We start from the raw sequence: 22,705 nt of genomic DNA, 5'->3' as shown, positions 1-22,705 counted from the left end.
CTCTCATCATTGATGTTTCTCTCTCTCCCCCTCTCCCTTCCTCTCTGAAATAAATTTAAAAAAAAAAAAAAGAAAGAGAAAGAAGCGTCTGGTGTCTAGACTGCATCCAATTCTGAGTTGTTGTTTGAAGAGAACAAGTCATTTGGGGTTTCCTGTTCCCTAAAATGTCCCTGAGAACTTTCTAACTGGCTTGCTGTTTGGTAATATGTCTCTGAAGCCCTCAGCAGCTGCAAAATTGATCCACAGAGCTTGTTTTTTGTTTTGTTTTAAGAACAAAATGTGAGCTAGCCCTGGTGACGCGACGAGATGCTGTCCGTCCCAAGGTCGCAGTGACACGGCTGGTCCGGGCGGACGGTTCCAGTCTGCGGTCCAGGTGGGCGCCAGGCAGCGGGGAAGGCTCTGCGCACAGACCCGGCCCTGCACGCACAGCCCGGGCGCCGACCACAGAGCACCCGGGCAGGGCTCAGAAGCGCTGCCCGCCAGGCTAGTTCCCCGGGGAAGGGCCCGGTCTGGGTGGGAGGCGTGCTGGGCTGCGCATGTGTCGGGGATAACATCGGGCACATCTGCCTGAAAAAGGAGACCTCCTAACCGAGGACAAAACTCTAAAATCAGACCCTAACTTCCACCTGTTTACCAACGATGGCACGTCCTTTTTAAGGTCAAAACACCGCTAAAAACGCAGTGTGTTCCCGCAGCAGCCCCTGAGCTGGGGGGCTGGCCCGCTTTTGCCTTCTGCGTGTTTTGAGGCCCACGGCGGGTGAGGCGGCGGACCCACCAGGCCGGTGTCTGCTGTGTGGGGGGCAGGGCGGCCTGTGGTTGCGGGTCCAGGTGCAGCGCACACAGGGTTCTGGGCCTTTTGCATTCTCTCTGACAGTTGCCACCGGAGTTCAGCATGGCCAGCGGTGCTCTTCATAACCGCCACGCACAGCTGCCTGGGTGTTTTGCTGATGAGAAGCCGTGAGCGAGAGACTCCCGGGGGCCAGGAGCACCCCCGCCCCAGCCTGACAGCAGGCGTGGGAGGTCCCATCCACACTGGGCCACAGTGGGCCGGGGCCCGGCGGGCATTCGCGGGGAAGGGAATAGGTCACCCGTGTCCTTAGGAAGGCCTGCTGCCGGCTGAGGCCCCCTGGAGACCCCACCACCTCCCGCTCCCCCTCCTAACCCTCTGCGGCAGCCTTGCCTGGCTTGTCATGCCTCCACCCACTTGTCTGTTTCAGAAACAGTGGAACGTCCAACTTGGTGAATCCCACTGCTTAACAGAAATTTGCTTTTAATTTAATGCCTACATGTTTTAAAGACTGGCATGGGGGTAGGGAAACACGGGGCAAGTACTGCCTCTTGGAGGGAAAAAAACCCCTCCCCACACACAAAGGCCTTTGTCCCTCAGATTTCCCTTGCACCCTCGCTGACCTCAGCATCTTGTTCGAAACCGGGTGAAATGTTCAGGCCCAGGATGTGGGTGACGAATATTTCCGCCGTGATCTCCTCCGGAAGCTCCTCTTCCCAGCGCACTTCCGACCCTGACGGACAAGAGAACGCACGTGTCTTCCCAACGATTGGGCTTCTGCCGCGAGAGCGTTTTCCCAGAAATGCAAGGAAGCGATACTCAGAGGGGACAGGTGCTTTGTGCTGTGGTTTGGCTTTGATTCCTTGAAAACCCCCGGAGGGCGGGGGTTGTGGGGTTGGGGGAGGGGTCTGGTTACAATCCTTCCTTTATGGTTTGGGCCACTGGGGTCCTGAATCTACAAACCTCACTGGAAAGCCTTAATCCAGCGGTTCTCAACCTGTGGGCCACGACCCCTTTGGGCGTCGAAGACCCTTTCACAGGGGTCGCCTAAGACCATTGGAAAACACATATATAATTGTGATTAATCACTATGCTTTCATTGTGTTCAATTTGTAACAATGAAAATACATCCTGCATATCGGATATTTACATGACGATTCATAGCAGTAGCAAAATTACAGTGATGAAGTAGCAATGAAAATAATTTTATGGTTGGGGGTCACCACAACATGAGGAACTGTATTAAAGGGTCGCGGCATTAGGAAGGTTGGGAACCACTGCCTTAATCACATGGTATTGCCGATTTCACCATTTCGAGACTCTTAGAAACACTAAATACGTAATAATTGGGAAAGTTACATTCTGAGACCCCCTGAGATCACAAGGAATGGGGTGGGGCAGGGGGCGGGTTGGCGGTGACCCATCAGATCCCGGGCTCTAGAACTGAGTTCAGGATCGCTGTCTCACTTGAAATTGGGGATGGGATGGCCTAGCCAGGGTGGCTCAATTGTTGAGCATTGACCTACGTACGAAGCAGGAGGTCACAGTTCAATTCCCGGTCAGGGCACATGCCAGTGTGGGGCGTGCAGGAGGCAGCCCATCAATGATTCTCTCTCATCATGGATGTTTCTCTCTCTCTCTCCCTCTCTGAAATCAATAGAAACTTAATAAAATAAAATAAAAAGATATTGGGTACAGACAATACAGTGCGGCCTTGACTTACGAGTGTCCCGACTAACGAGTTTTTTGGGATACCAGCTGTCTCTCGGCCGATTTTTTGCATTGAGTTGATAGAGTAATTTGAGTTAACGAGCTCCTTAACAAGCTCAGTCTCGGAACGAATTAAACTCGTAAGTCAAGGCCCCACTGCACAAGAGGGAGAGGGCAGGCCGGTGAGAAACCGTTGCTGCTGACTCCAGTCGCAATAACAGGGTGGCTCTGCCCACCGCGGGGTCACCGGCCCAGTTGGGGCGTCACTGGAGTCATGTGCGCACAGGCCGGCCCAGGAGAGGGGTCTGGATGGGTGCCTCCTGAGCTTGACTTTGCAACCCATATCGCAGGGCCATTTTCCTCCCTCCGGTGGAGTAGGAGGAGGCAGGAAATCCTCAGGAAAGGAGGGATGACCATTAAAAACTAAAGTCGCCCTCGCCAGCTTGGCTCAGCGGACAGAGCACCGGCCCGGCCCTCGGACTGAAGGGTCCGGGGTTCGATTCAGGTCAAAGGCACATACCTAGGTTGCAGGCTTGACCCCCGGCCCAGTTGGGGCGCGTGCGGGAGGCAACCAATGGATGATTCTCTCGCACATCGATGTTTCTCTCTTTCTGTCTCTCCCTCTCCCTTCCACTCTCTCCAGAAATCAATGGAGAAGTAGCCTCAGGTGAGGATTAACAGCAGCAAAGAAACCTTTAAAGTCTGGCAGCTCCAAGCTGGGCGTGTGCCGCCTACCAAGTCACTGTCCTCTTCTAATCCAGTCCCTCTGGACAATTCCTCTTCTTCTGAAACAGCTTCCGAACTGTGTTCTCTACTGGCGGCCAGTCGTCACCCGCCCGAGCCGGGAAGACGAAGACGGGGCGGTGGTGTAAAGGAAGCCGCCAGGCCAGCGGCACGAAGGAGGGACAGACAGCGGGACCACGGCCTAGACACGGCCACGCTCGCTAGCCCTTTCACAGCGTGTTCATGGCCGTCCCCGCAGACTTGCTGTGTCGTATGCAGGGTATGAGGGAGGGCGGCTCTCACAGGTCCCGAGAGACAAACGCACGTAAGCCGACAGCAAGTGAGTGAGCCCAGCGGCCTGCCCGGACAGGACAGGACAGGACAGGACAGGGCGGCCCCAGTACCTTTGAGGGAGGAGGCGGCCGGCTCGGATGTCCAGCCCTCGGGGTTCAGGCCCAGCAGCGTGGCGAAGCAGTCGGACAGCTCCTCCTCCGTCATGTGCTCCCCTGGGCAGCGGAAAGGAAAAGGGTGGCTGGTCAGCTCTCGGGACTAAGCCAGGTGTCAAAGCTTAGAATCAACACTGTGAGGTCTGAAAGAGAATTACTCCACAATTTCCTTCTCTTTTAATATATATATATATATATATATATATATATATATATATATATATATATATATATATATATATATATTCATTTCAGAGAGGAAGGAAGAGATAGAAACATCAACGATGAGAGAGAAGCATTGATTGGCTGCTTCTGCAACCCCCTACCCCCACTGGGGACTGAGCCCGCAACCTGGGAATGTGCCTTGACCCGGAATCGAACCATGACCTCCTGGTGCATAGGTTGATGCTCAAACACTGAGCCACAACGGCCAGGCACGATTTCCTTTTCTAGAGCCCTGGCTCAGTTGGTTGGGCATTGTCTGGTGCATCGAAAGTTGCCAGTTCCATTCCCAGTCATGCCCAGGTTTTGGACTCTATTCCTAGTAGGGGGCATGCAGGAGGCAGCGGATCAATGTTGCACTCTCCTTCTGTCTCTAAAAATCAACTTTAAAACCTTTTTAAAAATTTTATCTAGAGAGTCCCATGTTGCTGCCACACATACATCCTTACATGGTGTTAAAAATGGGACTCCCACAGGGGTCATTCTTTGGGGGTTTGTATGGAGACATCAGACAACTTTCTCATCGAGGCTGCCCTCAGCTTTTCTTCGAACTCCCTCACAACCCTCGATCCCCGGGTTTGACTAAGATAAAATGATCACCCACAGAGAGCTCGCTCGACTTCCTCACATAAAATCATGGGGAAGATAGCAGGGGAAAAGGAAAAACATTTATTTCACAACTGCGCCTCATCATCGCCCCGTGGGATGGACGGCTGGCACTTGTCAAGTGGGGACAGGGAACCTCGAGGTGTCAGTCATGGGGGCATGACGGGCCTCCTTCTGGCCTCCAGGTCAGCATCCTTCCCGCTACCTCCCGTTTGCGGGCCGTGCGGGCCACTAAGCGCATCCTGTCAAGGTAAAGATGCTGGAGGGGGATGGTCCTGTCGCCCCAGCTCGCCTCTCTCCAGGGGGCGTGGCCCAAGGGCCTGCGAGATAACCCTATCTGTGGGTTCACCTTTAGTTAGAAGCAGCCTCAGGAAATCCTCTCTTCGAATGGCTTTCTTTCCTTCCGAGTTGGTGTAGCCCAGAATGTCGAAGTTCTTCTGGATGGAACTCATGGTGTAACCAAAAGGTGGCCGGTGGTTAAGGTAAACTTTCAGGAAATCCGGTAAGGTGATTTTGTCAATTACCTCTCCAGTGTCCACATACTCACTAAATTTGATTTCGTTAAATATATCATCGATCTAGGGAAGAGGTAAAAAATAAAAAAGCAGAAAGGCACCTTTTAAAATTTATATATATATATAAATTATATATATATATATATATATATATATATATATATATATATATTTTTATTGATTTCAAAGAGGAAGGGAGAGGGGATTGAACCCACAACCCTGACATGTGCCCTGACTGGGAATAGAACCGTGACCTCCTGGTTCATAGGTCGATGCTCAACCACTGAGCCATGCTGGCCGGGCTGGCACTTTTCATATATTCTAAAAATCAGAGGGTAACAGACAAATGTGTGTTTTGTGGGTTTTTTTATTTTTCATTTTTTATTCAATTTATTGAGGTGATACTGGTTGACAACAGACAAATGTTCACAGTTTAGATCATGTGTGTTATGGGGTTGATTTTTTGCAAATTTGATTATATATCCTATCTAATAAAAGAGAAACATGGTAATTGGCGTACGACCGATACCCTTTTCATTGGCTAATCAGCGAGATATGCAAATTAACTGTCAGCCAAGATGGCGGCGGGCAGCCAGGCAGCTTGAAACTAACATGAGGCTTGGTTGCCTCAGTGACGGAGGAAACCAACGTTCCCCGCCTGCCGCTGCCTCTGAGCGGGCAGTTTAAGAAACTCTGTAACAAATACGCCCAACTTCAGCCAGCAGATTGGCAACATTGTAAGCAAAGGCCAGAAACCTACTTTCAGCCTAGGCCTAAGAGCTGGAGCCAAGCCTCAAGCTAAAGCTGGCCCAGAATTAAAAAAAAAAAAAAGGAAAAAAAAGAAAAAAGGAGCGTTTGGGAGTTCAGTCACCCCCAGCCTGAAAACAGCCATCATCCCCTCACCCAGGCTGGCCAGGCACCCCAGTGGGGACCCCCACCCTGATCCAGAACACCCTTCAGGGCAAACCAGCCGGCCCCACCCGTGCACCAGGCCTCTACCCTATATAGTAAAAGGGTAATATGCCTCCCAGCACCGGGATCAGCGTGACAGGGGGCAGCGCCCAAACCCCCTGATCGCCCTGCGGCTCTGTGTGTGACAGGGGCGGGGCCCCAACCTCCCTATCCACCCTGCTCTGTGCCTGATAGGGGGGAGCTCCCCCCCCCCCCACGGGCCCTGCTCTGTGTGTGACGGGGTAGAGCCATAACCTCCCCATCAGCCCTGCCCTGAGTGTGAGAGTGGCGGCGCCCCAACCCCCTGATCCGCCCTGCTCTGTGGGTGATAGAGGGCAGCACCCCAACCCCCTGATGGGCCCTGCTCTGTGTGTGACAGGGTACAGAGCCCCAACCCCCCTGATGGGCCCTGCTCTGTGTGTGACAGGGGGTTGCTCCACAACCTCCCCATCGACCCTGCCTTGAGTGTGACAGGGGGCGGCGCCCCAACTCCCCAATCAGCCCTGCTCTGAGCCCGACCAGGGGCTGTACCTAGGGATTGGGCCTGCCCTCTGCCACCCGGGAGCAGGCCTAAGCCAGCAGGTCATTATCTCCCGAGGGGTCCCAGACTGCTAGAGGGCACAGGCCGGGCTGAGGGACCCCCCCCTCCCCCCCGAGTGCACAAATTTTTGTGCACCGGGCCTCTAGTATATATATATATATATAATCCTTTCTTACCTTTAACACTGTCTTAGTATCCAATATTTTCAAAGAAACCACATATTCTCAATGCAACATTCTGGGAATGAACTTTTGAAAATGTTACATCATTGGTTAGGATACCAATGAACTATAATTGCTAGTATAAAAGTAGCTTTAAATGGTAACACTGTTTCATATATAGCATTTAGTGAGCTTATATTATACACAATTGCATGTTAGATTACGTATAATTTTATCTACAAATAAAACACTATCCCGGAGCACATTCTTTACATAATGTACTATGTAATTTTAAGTGTTATTATATACACATGCTTCTACTCACTGAGCCAGTGGAGACTGGGGCTGTACGTATGATCTTTGATGACAGGCCGAGGTTCAAACCCTGGGTCTGCCACTTTCTACGTGACCTGGGGGAGTAACTTAACATTCCTCATCCTCGGTTTCCTCATCTTGAAAAAGGGTGTGATATGGTAAAACATCTGATTGGACTGTTTTGAAGCTAACTGCGACCATGTGTGTAAAGTGCTAAACGTAATGCCTAGCACATAACAAGTACTCAACAGGCAGCAACTACCCCTGTGGTTATGCTTTGTTGTGTTGTGTTGTTTTGTTTTTAATCCTCACCCGAGAATATTTCTCCACTGATTTTTTGAGAGAGTGGAAGAGAGAGGGAAAGACAGAGAAATATCAATGTGAGAGAAACGCATCGATTGGTTGCCTCCTGCATGAGCCCTGACCAGTGCCCAGGCTGGGAAGGAGTCTGCAACAGAGGTATGTGCCCTTGACTGGAATTGAACCCGGGATCCTTCAGTCTGCAGGCCGATGCTCTTTCCACTGAGTCAAACTGGCTAGGGCCTGTGGCTATGCTTTGTATGTCCTTGCCACTTATATGTAATTATAATCCATATATACAAGAGCTTAAGTGACCGTTCGACCTTTCAACTGTTCAACCGGTAGCTATGACACGCACTGTACATCAAGGGGGCAGACGCTCAACGCACAGGCATGGAAACATGGAACAGACTGATGAGTCTCAGAGGGAATGGGGAGGGAGGGAGGATGGGAAGAGATTAACCAAATATCTTATATGCATACCGGAGGCCTGGTGCATGGATTCGTGCACCGGTAGGGTCCCTTGGCTTGGCCTGAGAGGACCAGGCCGAAACCAGCAGTCTGACATCCCCCGAGGAGTCCCGGATTGTGAGAGGGCACAAGCCAGACCGAGGGACTCCACTGGTGCACGAATCCATGCACTGGGCCTCCAGTATAATATAAATTACACTTTGTAAGTACATAAATAATATAAGTGACACATGTAAAATATAAATGTGATATATGATCTGACTCAATTCAGAAATAGGAGACTAACCCAAAGATAACCCAAAGGTGCCTGAAGTCACTCGTGCCCAGAGCAGAGCACGGCGTGTCCTCAGCGTGATCCACTGCATGGGGATTCGCCTCTTACTCCTCCCCTGCTCAAGGGGCAGAGCTGGCAGTTTCGGCGTCACTGACATCTCTTCCCCGAGCCTACTCTGCAAGTGGTAGGTGAGAAGGCAGGTTCTGCTGCGTGTCGAAACAGAGTTCATGCTTGGAAAGGAACCTCAGAGACGGAACCGCAACACCGAGTGCCTTCCCGATGCCCCAGCGTGACGCTACCCGCCCGGGCGCCCGGCTGGCCCGTGCTGGCATTCTGTCACAGGCCCACCCTCCGCTAAGGCAGTGGTTCCTCTGATTCACCCAGAGAGCTAAAACGTCCTGATGCCCTAGTCCCATCCCCAGAGATGCTGATTTAATGGGCGTGGGGTGGTGTTATGGTTTTTATGTTATTTTTATTTTGTTGTTGTTAATCCTCACCGAGGATATTCTTTCCATTGATTTTTATTTATTAGTGGCCCAGTGCACGAATTTGTGCACATTGAAAGGAAGTTAATTAGAAGAAATATTTTAATATCGCTATTCGCCCTTTCTCTAGAAGTGTCAACTAAATTCACGATTGACAATGACAGATTGAAACACATGCGTGTGATTGGCGCCAGTAAGAGCTTTATATGTATCACACATGCGCGAGTCAACTCAACCTTTTCTATATATAGAATAAATTTGCTTAGTTAGAGCTGCTTTCTGATTTAGCTAAATTTTTTACAGCCTAGTGAAGAACCCCAACTTCTCTTTCACATAATTGTCAGCAACACAGCAGTAAATATCAACATGAAGCAGATTATTATTGTAGATCATGCAAGGAGAACAAAGGGTAAAATATTTAACTGCAGCAGTGTTTGACTATATTCTGCACAGAGAGAAAACCTGAAGTCATTTTCAAGGTTCACCATTTCTTACTTCTTTTCAGGCGGGTCAAGTTTCTAAGCTTTCTAAATCTCCACTTCCCGGCTAATGAAAAGAAAAGAGGATTCCACTGAGTCTCCTATCTACCTACTCCAGAACTTCTGTGAGGATCAAATGAGATGAGGCCCGGGAAAATGCTTCACAGACATTTGGTTAAAGTGTAAAATGTTTCCACCTGGCTATAAAGCAAGTAGTGCTCCTTGGCTGAAGAAACTCCAAGGAAACTAGTTGCTAGGGGGAAGAGGAAGCCGGGTGTTGCTATGTGACATCATTATTCAGACAGACACTTAGCATATTAGCCTTTCATATACAGAGATTTTCCATTGATTTTATTGATTTCAAAGAGAAGGGAGAGGGAGAAATAGAAACATCAACGATGAAAGAGAATCATTGATTGCCTGCCTCTTGCACACCCGCTCCTGGGGAATGAGCCCAAAACCAGGACATGTGCCCTGACTAGGAACTGAACTCTGATCTCCCGGTTCATACGTCGACACTCAACCACTGAGCCACGCGGGCTGGACTCCTTGATTTTTAGAGAGTGGAAGTGAGGGAGGGCAGGGAAGGGCTGAAGGGTGGCCAAGGAAGGTGCCCGGGTGAAAAGGCAAGCAGGTCACTGGCCTGGCCCCCCACGCTGCCCATCCAAGTGGGAAACTCTGAGAAGTCCAGAACCCCCGTTAGAACCAGCCCGTGCTGAAGGGGAGAACAGTCAGGGCAGGTATTTATTCAACAGCTTTTAAACATCAGACACCCAGCACCTGGCCTCTCCGTGGCACTGCTGCCCGGCCTGTGACACGAGGGCAGCCTGTGCCTGGTGGCCGGAGCACCTGGCCCAGGATGATTGCACGGCCGCCTCTGACATCCACCCCACAGGCCTTCAGGCTGGTGATCCTGCCGCCGACCGCAGGAAGCCACTGATATCCTCAGAACCATGCTTCACAATTAAGCTTTACAGCCTCCCTGTTAACAGGAGGGGTCACCATGCATCTGCACGGAGGCCACCTCTCGCTTCTGTCAACGGCGTCTGGTGAGCCGGGTTCTTCTGCGACAGTTCCACAGACTCCGGGAGGGCTCTCCTCCTCCTCCCGGCGCACAGAGCTCTCGGGAACGTGCTCCGCAACAAGGAGACAGTCTTCTGTCACAGCATCACCTTCGTGTTGCCGCCCCCGTGCTCCTGCGCTGACCTGGGGCAGGCGTCAGGGGTGGGCAGGGCCAGGACACAGTCACATCTGGAGACACTCCTGCTATTTCTGCATCATTGTGTGACTCACAGCTGCCCTCTGCTTCCGCCAGTAACCACATCTGGATGGCAGCTGCCTCTCTGTCCCGGGACACGCCACGGAGCGCCAAGCCCTGCCCACTGGACACAGTCGCCTTTAGTGCCCGGCCACAGAGCTGTGTCCCTGTCGTCTGTGGTGGGTGACTCAGAGATGAGACCACCACCCATTCACAGGGCCCTTCCTGGTGACCTTCTCCCAGCTGCTCATCAGAGCCCGGGCCTCAAACACCTCCGGACTCCTCCCTGCCCCACGTGAATGTTTTTAAAGGTTTCCAAATCAGAAGGGCGAGTCCTTCATCTTGTTCCAAACCCACAACCGAGGGTCGGCGAGGGGCCCGCAGCTCTTCGAAATCTCGATCCTGCCTTGCAGCTGCACCCAGAAATAGTGTGGAAAAAGGACACTGGTATTCAGACTTTATAACACAGAAGTCCATACCTGAAGCCTGTGTGATCCTATTAACCAAGGCCACCCCAACCAATTCAAATAAATAGAGGAGATAGATGATGGATGGATGGATAGAGAGACAGGCAACAAACACTGGCAGTTCCTCAAACAGTTCACCATGGAGTCACCACTGACGCTGCCATATCCCTCCCAGGTGTGCACGCAAGAGAAGTCAAAACACGCCTCTACTAGTAACAAAGACATGTACGCAAATACTCATGACAGTGTTACTCACAGCAGCCAAAAGGTGGAAACAGCCCAGGTGTCCACCAGTTGATGAAGGGAAAGAAATAAGATGTGCCCTGCCCACATGAATGAGTAGAATATGATTCAGCCATGAAAAGGAATGCAGGACTGAGTCACGCTACAACGTGGGGGCACCTTGAAAACACAGCGAGAAACCCTGGCCGGGGGGGGGTCAGTAGGTTGGAACGTCATTCTGTACTTCAAAAGGTTGTGGGTTCGACTCCCAGTCAGGGCACATACCTAGGTGACAGGTTTGATCCGCAGTCAGGGAGCATATGGAAGGCAAACAATGTTTCTCTCTCTCTCTCTCTCTCTCTCTCTCTCTCTCTCTCTCTCTTCCCCTTCCCCCCTTCCTCTCTCTCTTTAAAAATCAATAAAAACATATCCTGAGCCCTAGCTGGTTTGGCTCAGTGGATAGAGCGTCGGCCTGCGGACTGAAAGGTCCCAGGTTTGATTCCCATCAAGGACATGTACCTGGGTTGCGGGCACATGTCCAGTAGGAGATGTGCAGGAGGCAGCTGATGAATGTTTCTCTCTCATTGATGTTTCTAACTCTATATCCCTTTCCCTTCCTCTCTGTAAAAAATCAATAAAATATAAAATAAAAAAAACATATCCTGGGGTAAGAATTTAAAAAATTAAAATAAATGTGTGTGTGTATGTGATTTAAAATATGAACAACCATTTAGCCCATGCAGAGGGATTATAATTGTTTCTTCATTCCACTTATATATCTTTCCTGATGTGTTAACATTTAAAATCAGGAAGAAACCCAATCAATTGCATTTTTAAGAAATATGTTCTTATTGATTTCAGAGAGGAAGGGAGAGGGAGAGAGAGCTGGAAACGTCCATGATGACAGAGAATCATCGCTGTGCTGCCTCCTGCACGCTCCCCACTGGGGATTGCGACGGCAACCTGGACATGTGCCCTGACCGGGAATCGAACAGTGACCTCCTGGTTCACAGGTCAATGCTTAACCACTGAGCCACACCGGCCGGGCTCAATTGCATTTTAAACCACAGTTTCTCTGGGGAACATTCTCCTGGGAGTGTCGCCGGTGCCCCTGTGGAGGCCCCCCCCTACAGCTGGGGTGCTTAGGGAGGTCATGCGGAGATGACATTGTCTGAGCCCCGCCTCCCAGAGGCACCCCATCCCCACGGGCCAGGTTAGCAGCAGCCCCATGGGGAAGAACTGTCACTGAGCTCTTCCTGCACCGAGCGCTTCTCAGGCATCGCCTCCTTGGTCCTCCCCGCCCAGGCCAGCCCCGCTGACTCCCAGACCCTCGCTCTGACCAGCGCCCGCCTGTGGTGGCGAGGAACCTGTCTTTTAGGAGCATCTGCAGGGGAGGATGTTCTTAGGAGCTCGTCTGCTCTCCCAGGACCTTCCGCCTGAGCCACTTACGCAAGAATCATGTTCAGTGCTTCTCGCGGACCCGAGCTCGCTGTCTCCGGGCCGGTTTCCTGAAGAGCACATCCCCCCGCGGTCCTTGCTCTCCTGCCTACCTTCTCTTCCGAGGGGTAGAAGCCGATGGCTCTCATGACAAAAGGCACCTCCGACAGGCAAATGTGTTCCGACACCTTCCTGGCCTCCATTGTGTCGATACCTTGGCTACGGAGCTGCGAGTAGTAAAAATAGTCTTCCAGCTCCTGCGTGGAAGCAGAATGGAAACACAGCGTGCGCTGTGGCTTCGGTGGGAAGATCCATTAAGGCTCCAAGGACATTTTCTAGAAAGTACATTTCGAGCTCAGTGGGGGGGGAGGGGAGGGGAGAAAAAGAGCTTTGGGGGGGAAAGCACGAGGGTTACCCCCGGACACTGTGTTTTGCAAACTCCTAACTCGATGTTACCGGCAGTGTTTACTCTGAGGACGATTACCCTGTAGAATTTTCCTTCCCTGCCACCAGACACCAGGCCATAGAACGGGATCAAGTCTTCACCCCCAAGAGAAACAGCTGCCTCCAGGGCGCTAGAACGAGAGCAGAAAGGGGACTGTTAGAAAGCTCTCGAGCGCCAGCAGCCTGGGCCGGGGCCGCGGGGCCCTGCGGGCCTCCGAAGGCTATTCCGGGGCGCAGCTACGATTAGGGTCTCTGTAAACCTGTTAAGAAAACGCCCTCCATGATGAACCAAAAATGAAAAGTTCCATTCCAAGCGCGGTGCCCGGTGGTACAGGTCGAACGCCTTAGTGACAGTGATATCCACACGCAGACGGCAGAGCAGGCGCCTGGCAAGGTGTCTGCGATTTCGGGGACCACGCCTCTCCGGAGGGAGTCCTCCTGCACGGCGGCTCTGCCCGTGACTCCAGACCTGCACGTGGCCAGGGCCGAGGGCACCGGGTGGTAGAGGTGAACTGCCAACGCTAACTGCTTCCATGAACACTCAGGAGGCCACAGGGGACCCTGCCAGTCGGATAAAAATAACCCTCTGCTCTCTAACACGGGGTCAGGTTTTCCAAAAATAGGCCCGTAAGGTAAGAAAACCTACTTTTGTATGAGACCGACTTTGCCTCGCATAGAATGCTAATACTACTATGAAATCGTTACAATAACCCGCTCACTGGATCTCTGCTAACCGGGCCATTAGCCTCCTTGTGGGTTATTAAAACACACGGCAGCCGGCCAGTGTGGCTCGGTGGTCGAGCATCGACCTATGAACCAGGAGGTCAGGGTTCAATTCCCGGTCGGGGCACATGCCCAGGTTGCAGGCTTGATCAGCAGGGTGGGGCGTGCAGGAGGCAGCCGATCAATGATTCTCTCTCATCATTGATGTTTCTATCTCTCTCTCCCTCTCCCTTCCTCTCTGAAATCAATAAAAATATTTTTTTTAAAAAAAAAACCACAACACACTGCAGTGTAGACCACAGCAGAGAAGTGGTTTAGTATCTAGACTCTGGACTCCCAGTTCTGCCCCTTGCAGGTAACTTCACCTTCCTGGGCCTCAGTTTCCTCTTCTGTAAAGTGGGAATAATTGCAGGGTCTGCCTCACAGGTTGTTGTGAGAATTAAATGGATGCAATAAGGGATTTGTCAAGAAGCCCTTTATTTTTGTGCTGTGATGAGTGCCTGCTGAGGTGTGGGCTTGAATCAGAAAGACGGCGAGAACCCCACCCCACCACTACTCCGTCACCGCTAGTGCAGGTCACCTAACCCCCGGGAGCTAGTTTCCAGGTCTGAACAGTGGGGACGGCGACAGCCCCTACCTCACAGGGCAGCTGTGAGGATGAAATCGGACAGTATCTGGAAAGCACCCGGACAGGGCTTGGCCCGGAACCGACTTGGTACGAGCAGTTAAAATTATCGCCCTGACCGGTCTGGCTCAGCGGATAGAGCGTCAGCCTGCAGGCTGAAGGGTCCCAGGTTCGATTCCGGTCAAGGGCATGTACCTTGGTTGCGGGCACATCTCCAGTAGGAGGTGTGCAGGAGGCAGCTGGTCGATGTTTCTCTCTCATTGATGTTTCTAACTCTCTATCCCTCACCCTTCCTCTCTGTAAAAAATCAATAAAATGTATTTTTAAAAAAATTATTACTGCCGTTGACTGGGAACTGACATGCACCTCCACCTCCCACACAACTGTCCCCACTCCTCCCAGTAGGGCCCTGCACAAGCCCTACACACGGTCGGTGAAGCCGGAGTGATCGCCAGGTGGGCCTGGGGTCCCAGCCCAGTCTTCATGCGGCTCTTGGCTCTGATGTTAGCCATCGAGGCAGGTGCCCAGCTGTGCGGGCTCCGTCTCTGTGGCCTCCAGGCCAGGCCCAAGTCCAGTCCCAAGAGGCTCTGTTGGTACAGAGGCCACTTTAGCCATGTGGCTCTAGAGAAGCGCTGGGTAAAGGCCAGAAGTTACACAGAGGAGCCTGTCAACACCAGGAATGCCCAAGGGGACAGTCACAGGAGCCCCGGTCCTCTGCGAGCAGCCTCTGGTGGTCAGAGCTATACCATGTCCCCTGCAGACAGAGTAGCAAGCTTTCCTCGCCACAGGGAGTGGCCTGAGGGCAAGGCCTGAGTCCTTTTGTTTTAAAATTCTTAAAAAAAAAAAAAAGTTTTATTGACTTCAGAGAGGAAGGGAGAAGGAGAGATGGACTCATCAATGATGAGAATCACCATTTGGTTGCCTCCTGCACACCCCCCCCCCCATCGGGGACCGAGCCCGCAACCCAGGAACATACCCTGACCGGGAATAGAACCGTGACCTCCTGGTTCATAGTTCCATGCCCAACCACTGAGCCACACGGGCCTGGCAATGCCTGAGTCCTTGGTAACCTCTGCAACTGCGGCCCTGGCACAGTGCCCGGCATTGGTTGGGGTGTAACACCTGCCTGCTGTTGCTGAGTATTCAGAAGGGGTCTGCACTGGCCCCCGACCTCACAGGCCAAGCTGCTCCCAACACGCACCTGAGGTTGACTTCCCACTGCACCACAGACAGGTCCTGTCCCCCGGCCGTGAAGATGTAGTGGCCATTGTGGGAGAGGGCCATCCCGGCCACCCCGTTCGGGTGGCAGACGATAGCACAGGTCTTATGGGGGTTGCCATCTATCGGTAAGATCTGGAGTCCGACCTGGAAAGGAACAGGCAACCGGATATTCAGGCTCGGATGACCAGGTCCCAGGCTGGGCCCGGCACCTTCACAGTGACCTTCAGGCCTGTCACTGGGAAGACTCCTGTGGCTCAGGGTGTGTGAGCGCGTTTCAGGTGGCAGAGGGTTCGCACACACAGACCCCTGCAGGGTGATCCCTTAGGAGAGAGATGCCAGGTTCCAGCAAGGACACAGAGGGGAGCTTTCCTCCCGTCTTCATAGACGGATGTCCAAGGTTTTCCAGAATAATCCTAACATCTATGATTTTATGCTTTCCTGTATAGGTCACTCATTAAATGCACAACTAAGTGTAACTAATTTGTATTCTTTTACTAGTATAAGATGTTTTAAAATATGTTTACTAGTGGCCCAGTGCATGGATTCGTGCACATTGAAAGGAAATTAATTAGAAGAAATATTTTAATATAGCTATTGGCCCTTTTTCTAGAAGTGTCAACCAAATACATGATTGATAATGACAGATCAAAACATATGTGTGCGATTGGCGCCAGTGAGAGTTTTATATGTATCACACGTAAGTCTTTTCTATATATAGAATAAACTTGCTTAATCAGACCTGCTTTCAAATTTGGCTAAACTTTTTACAGCCCAGTGAAGCACCCCAACTTCTCTTTCAGGTAATTGTCAGCAACACAGCAGTAAATATCAACATGAAGCAGATTATTATTGTAGATCATGCAGGGAGAGCAAAGGGTAAAATATTTAACTGCAGCAGTGTTTGACTCTATTCTGTGCAGTGAGAAAACCTGAAGTCATTTTCAAGGTCCACCATTTCTTACTTCTTTTCAGTCGGGTCAAGTTTCTAAGCTTTCTGAATCTCCATTTCCCGGCTAATGAAAAGAAAAGAGGATTCCACCGAGTCTCCTATCTACCCACTCCAGGACTTCTGTGAGGATCAAATGAGATGAGGCACGGGGAAATGCTTCACAGACATTTGGTTAAAGTGTAAAATGTTTCCACCTGGCTATAAAGCAAGTCGTGTTCCTGAGCTGAAGAAACTGCAAGGAGGCTAATCGCTAGGGAGAGGAGGGTGGGTGTTGCTACGTGACGTCATTACCCAGTGCCCACAGCCACTGTTTCTGGGCTGGGCTGGGCTGTGGGCTGAATTTTGCGCCATGGGGTCTCAGCAGCATTGGCTGCAATTTGGTGGGCTGTCACTCCAGGATGGTGGCAGGGCCTGTGTCCCACTTGGGGGAAGCTAGTGTTGCTTTGTGGGTACCAGGTCCACGGTGCCATTTCTCTGTAAATGGCCAGTGCGCATCATGGCAGTTCCTGCATTGAGCATGTGCCCCATGGTGTCCAGTGCACGTCATAGTAACTGGTCAGATGGTCGGACACTTAGCACATTAGCCTTTTATATATATAGATTGATTTCAGAGAGAGGAAGGGAGAGGGAGAGAGAGAGAGAAACATCAATGATGAAAGAGAATCACTGATAGGCCTCCTCCTGCACACCCCTTACTGGGGATCAAGCCCGCAACCTGGGCATGTGCCCTGTCAGGGATTCAAACTGTGACCTTCTGGTTCACAGGTTGATGCTCAACCATAAGTCACACTGGGCGAGCAGGATTTTTTCCCCGCGTAAATAAATTGGGAAGAATAAAATCCTTTGGGGACCATGTGTCTGCTTGGAAATGCCTTCTCAGAGTCACCCTCACTTGTCTGTGGCCGTTGTCAGTATCACCATGGACCCAGGTGGAGGGGGCTGGACTTGGCTAGGAAACCAAGCATCCTTGATAGAATCCTTGGGACCGATCGCCGCCTCCCGAGGCAGGCAGAGCAGAGCGTACCTTGTCTCTGTTGATGAACACCAAGTAGCGCCTCTCCAGCTCCATGGCGGTTTTCACGGGGAGGACCTGGACCTGCTCCATGGGGGACCCGAAGACTGGCCCCAGAAGTGTCTTTCTGCGGGAGGAAGAGAGCCGTTTCCAATTCCACAAATCGGAACACGGGCTTTCTGACTAGCTGCCTTTCATGATCCCCTGCACGATTCCAACTGTGCATTCCCTGCCTTGTCACTCAGCAGAGCCCGTCCATAAGACGAGCTCTCTCCGCCGCTGCTCACAGCTGCCGTAAAGAGGGGGCAACAGCTCCAAACGGGCGAGGGCTCCCGGGGAGCTGACTGTGAAGGCGTTTTTAGCAGGGAGCCTCTGACTGGCCTCCTTGACAGCTGAGTGAAGGGAACATTATGCCCCGAGAATGTGTACATGAACGAGGGACGAGGGATGGGAAAAGGCCGCGGCGAGGAAGTGACACGCGCTGGCAGGAGGCGTGCGGCGCCCCTTCCCGGTGGCAGGCCAGGAGATCAGAGGGAGATGCGCCGGTTGTTCCAGGCACCTGACACCCGGCCTCAGCACAGCACACAGATTTCCAAAAAACTCGCTGCGAGTCAAGTGATAATGAATCGTCTCCCCGCAGCGGGCAGCTTCTTTAATTCAGCCTCTTACACGCATTAGGAATTGGATCTGAGGTGAGGTTCGCAGACAGGACCTTAAGCCCAGCGCTGGGTTTCCCCTGAGCCAGCAAAACCTGGGCCTCGGGACCCTTGCTCACGCCTTCTGGGGCTCTGGAAGGCCCTAGCCCAGTGGTTCTCAACCTGTGGGTCGCGACCCCTTTGGCGGTCGAATGACCCTTTCACAGGGGTCGCCTAAGACCATCCTGCGTATCAGATATTTACATGACGATTCATAACAGTAGCAACATGACAGTTATGAAGTAGCAACAAAAATAATTTTATGGTTGGGTCACAACATGAGGAACTGTATTTAAAGGGCCAGAAGGTTGAGAACCACTGCCTAGCCTTTATTTATTTATGTTTTAACTAGAGGCCCGATGCACGAAATTCATGTAAGAGTAGGCCTTCCTTCCCCCAGCTGCCGGCACCGGCTTCCCTCTGGCACCTGGAACCCGGGCTTCCCTCCGGCCACCAGCAGGCACCCGGGACCCGGGCAGCCCTGGCTTCGTCCAGAAGGTCATCTGGAAGGACGTCCAGAAGCACATCTGGTCTAACTAGCATATTACACTTTTATTTTTATAGATCCTCACCTGAGGACAGGCCCTCAGTGATTTTAGAGAGAGGAAACGAGAGAGAGAGAGAGGGAGAGAGAGAGAGAGAGAGAAAGAGAGAGAGAGAGAAACATGGATCAGTTGCCTCCTGTATGTCCCCCGCCCGCACCCCCACCCAGGTATGTGCCCTGACCAGAACCGAACCTGCGACCCTTCGCTGCGTGGGATGATGCTTCAACCAACTGAGCCGTACTGGCCAGGGATCTAGCCATTTTTTATTCTTCATTATGTACCTTTTGAAAAAAAGAGGATCCACAAAATCTAATACACTTCACACCCCACTACACCTGGATGTGTGCTGGGTAAGGCTGGTGGCTATCTCATCTTATGGTATTATGAGCCCCTCGCTATACAGGTGTTTCTTTCCTGTGTCCCCTGCACCCAGCCAGTGTCTGGCGGGCACAGCAGACACTCCAGGTATATGAGCTGAATAAATAAAGAGCAAATCCACTCGACAGCCGTTTTAGCATCATGTTAGGTACTTGGGACACAGAAATGAGTGAGATTTGGTTGAATTCCATAGTGGTGATGGTTGCACAACTTGGTGAATACAGTAAAAACCATTGGGGGGGAAATGTAAACTTTATGGCGTGTGAATTAGATGTAAATTTAAATTATAAACAAATAAGGTCAAGCGATTCAACCTGTGCCTCAGGCTCTTCTGGTAAAATAGGGGAAATGACGCTACTTACACCCTGAGACTGTGGTGAGCACTAAATATGTTAATATATATAAAGCACATAGTAGGAGCTGTATAACTACTACCTAGTATTGTTAAAATACCTAGTCCTGGCCAGTGTGTCTCAGCTGGTTGTCCCCTGCAATGGAAGGTTGCCAGTTTGATTCTCGGTCAGAGCACATGCCTGGGATCTGAGCTCAACCCCCATTAGGAGGTGTGCAGGAGGCAGCTGATCCATGTTTCACTCTCACATCAATGTTTGTCTCTCTCCCTTCCTCTCTCTCTAAAAATCAAATTACATTTTTTAAAAAATCTAACAATTTCATAAAATTAACATTTTTCTTCTGATTAAAAAAGTATATGTTTATTGGGAAAATTTTCAAACATGTTGGCGTAAAGCAGAAAATCTAGCTGTAAGTACATTGCTGTACCCTTTATCCCAAGAGAATCATGAGAATAGTTTGGTGTGTGTGACTCGATAATTATTTTATATATATTCTAACCTACATAATTATAATTTTATATGAAAAACTATAAATTAAATGAGTATGATTTGTATGAAAATATATTCATGCTTATTTGGCCATTTGCTTCATCTCATGTTATATCTTGGAGATTTTTCTATGATTCTCTGCAGACAGCTTATCTTTTTCTTTTTACTTTTCTTTTTTTAAAATATATTTTTATTGATTTCAGAGAGGAAGGGATAAGGGAGAGAGAGAGAGAGAAACATCCATGATAAGAGAGAATCTTGGATTGGCTGCCTCCTGCACACCCACTACTGGAGATGGAGCCCGCACCCTGGGCATGTGCCCTTGACCAGGAATCGAACCCGGGACTGCAGGCCTATCCACTGAGCAAAACCATCTGGGGCTTCTTTTTTCTTTTCTAAAAACAGCATCATGTTGGCCCAGGCCAAGGTAGCTCGGTTGGTTAGAGCACCATCCAGATACGCCAAGGTTGCAGGTTCAATACCTGGTAAGGGCATTTACAAGAAGTACCCAGAAGGCATAAATAGTGAAACAACAAACAGATCTCTCTCTCTCTCTCTCTCTCTCTCTCTCTCTCCATTAAGAAAATAAATTTTGAGCCGAAACCGGTTTGGCTCGGTAGATAGAGCGTTGGCCTGCGGACTGAAAGGTCCCAGGTTCGATTCCGGTCAAGGGCATGTACCTGGATTGCGGGCACATCCCTAGTGGGAGATGTGCAGGAGGCAGCTGATCGATGTTTTTCTCTCATCGATGTTTCTAACTCTCTATCTCTCTCCCTTCCTCTCTGTAAAAAATCAATAAAAATATATTTTTTTAAAAAAAGAAAATAAATTTTGAAAAATAAAAGCATCGTGTTTCAGTGCACTGACAGGCCACCATCTAACTAATCCCCTATTAATGGGCATTTGGATTGTTTCCATTTTTAAAAATATTTTCAAACAAGACAGCCTTTGACTTATGTCTTGGCATGCTATGAGCCCTGTGCAGGCTGCGTTCCTGGAAGTCAGAGATACCATCAGATTTAATCGAGGGTAACGGATTGCTCTCCCAAAGGTCGCCCCGATTTCCAGCGGCAGCAGGGGTGGCGGGGAGAAGTGCCCTTCCTCTTGGCCCCTCGCCGACACTTTTATCTTTGCTAATCTGATTTGTGGGAACGGTGTCTTGCTCTCATTTGCATTTGTGCAATACCAGGGAGCATCTGCTCACAGGTTTATCTGCCTTTTCCTGTGAACTGCCTTTCCGCGTCCTTTCAAATACTGTGAAATGCATCTGAAACCCGTTTTGGGATTTATCATGAAAAGACAGCTCCTGCCCAACTGAGGTGGTTACAGGCTTTATTGTCCCTGTACTTCCAGTGCTTTCCGCGAGGGGTTTTACTTGGATGGATGGAAATGTTTGGGACCAGAGCGAACACTGTGACTAAATATACTCAGTGCCCCAGACTTGTCCACTATAAAATGGTTAGGTTTATCTCGATACATTTATTTCTTAAGAAAGATACTGCCCTGGCCGGTGGCGCTCAGTGGTTACAGTGTCAACCTGTGCACCTAAGGGTTGCAGGTTCGATTCCTGGTCAAGGGCACCTGTGGGAGGCAATCAGTCAATGTGTCTCTTTCACATCAAGGTCCCCCCCTCCCCACCTTCCACTCTCTCTAAAAACTCGATGGGAAAAAATATCCTCTGGTGAGAAGAAAGAGAGAGATGGAGGGAGGAAGGGAGGGAGGGAGGGAGGGAGGGAGGGAGGGAGGGAGGGAGGGAGGTCTTTCTGCTAATTGCAGGCTGATTTTCAAGTGCAGAAACTCCTGAGTGTGAGGCTCCAAGTCCCGGTCAATGGTCAGTGACTGTCGGCGGAGCTTCAAGCCTGGCGCCCTCCCCAGTCCATGTGCTCAGCAAACTCCGTCTTCTCAGGACCGGGCATGTCTACAGGATATTCTTTGTCCAATAAGTTTGTGTCCATTAATGGTGATGTACAAAGACTGAAATCTTCCTAAAACTCCTTTTCATGTATTTCCTGCAAATGCCTCCTTCCCCGTGTTTTCACAGTTGTGTGTTTTTTTTTTTTAAGTGTGCTGGATTTCTCTCCAGTTCCTGCCACACGACGGGGCGTTTCTCAGTCATTTCTCCTTGTGCCCTTCTAGAAAGAACTTCAAAAAGTTCTGGGTGGTCGTGGCCTTTTGGGGACCCATTTTACTGGAGACATGGTTTAAAATGACCTTCTCAAGCCTGGGGCCAGCTGCTGTCGACCACTTTCCTGACCCCCTTCCCGGGGCAGGGTCACGAGCGATTCTCACTGTCTCTCCTGCCTCGTGCCCCTGCTCTCCTCAGCCACACCCATGAGGCAGCCAGGCCGCAGGCGGAGGAGGCTGCCCGCAGGGCTGACCAGGTAGGACCCCAAAGCCAGGCCTGCGTCAGGGCCCACTTGTGCCAAGTGGACGACAGAGTCAGAGCCAGGTTCAAGGGCCCAGCCCCGCTGTCTGACTTTGCTCCGTCGCCTCTGGACCTGGGTTGGATCCTACTCTGCAGGGCTGTTTGAGACGAAATGAGATGACAAGGGCAGCCCTAACCGATTTGGCTCAGTGGATAGAGCGTCGGCCTGTGGACTGAAGGGTCCCAGGTTCGGTTCCAGTCAAGGGCATGTACCTTGGTTGCGGGCACATCCCCAGTAGGGGGTGTGCAGGAGGCAGCTGATCGATGTTTCTCTCTCATCGATGTTTCTAACTCTCTATCCCTCTCCCTTCCTCTCTGTAAAAAAATCAATAAAATATATTTTAAAAAAAGAAAAGAAAAAAGGGCAGAGCCGGGCCCCCGCAGGGATGGTGCACAGTAGTCGGCACTGTCACGAGGAGCCGACCGGGGGCCAGGCCAAGCAGCACCAGAGGCCGACCTCAAATGCAGACCTGCTT

At 50.9% G+C, this 22,705-nt stretch overlaps 1 protein-coding gene across 2 annotated transcripts in view; it reads right to left on the bottom strand.

The window, feature by feature from the left end:
- Nucleotides 1-1,253: 1,253 nt before the first annotated feature.
- Nucleotides 1,254-22,705, bottom strand: part of CFAP251 (cilia and flagella associated protein 251) — a 50,937-nt gene continuing 29,485 nt past the window's right edge. For both annotated transcript variants that reach the window (XM_059676083.1, XM_059676081.1), the window contains 7 exons: nt 17,357-17,471; nt 15,364-15,527; nt 12,855-12,945; nt 12,484-12,627; nt 4,844-5,072; nt 3,625-3,726; nt 1,254-1,520 (listed from right to left, as the gene is read on the bottom strand). In XM_059676083.1, the coding sequence (XP_059532066.1) occupies nt 1,384-1,520; nt 3,625-3,726; nt 4,844-5,072; nt 12,484-12,627; nt 12,855-12,945; nt 15,364-15,527; nt 17,357-17,471 (982 nt within the window). In that variant the 3' untranslated portion in view covers nt 1,254-1,383. The remainder of the gene's footprint in view (nt 1,521-3,624; nt 3,727-4,843; nt 5,073-12,483; nt 12,628-12,854; nt 12,946-15,363; nt 15,528-17,356; nt 17,472-22,705) is intronic.

This window comes from Myotis daubentonii, chromosome 19, assembly GCF_963259705.1.
Source record: "Myotis daubentonii chromosome 19, mMyoDau2.1, whole genome shotgun sequence".
In the NCBI taxonomy this organism is placed as follows: Eukaryota; Metazoa; Chordata; class Mammalia; order Chiroptera; family Vespertilionidae; genus Myotis; species Myotis daubentonii.
The sequence above is the reverse complement of the archived record's forward strand: the minus strand, read 5'-3'. Positions and strand labels throughout refer to the sequence as shown.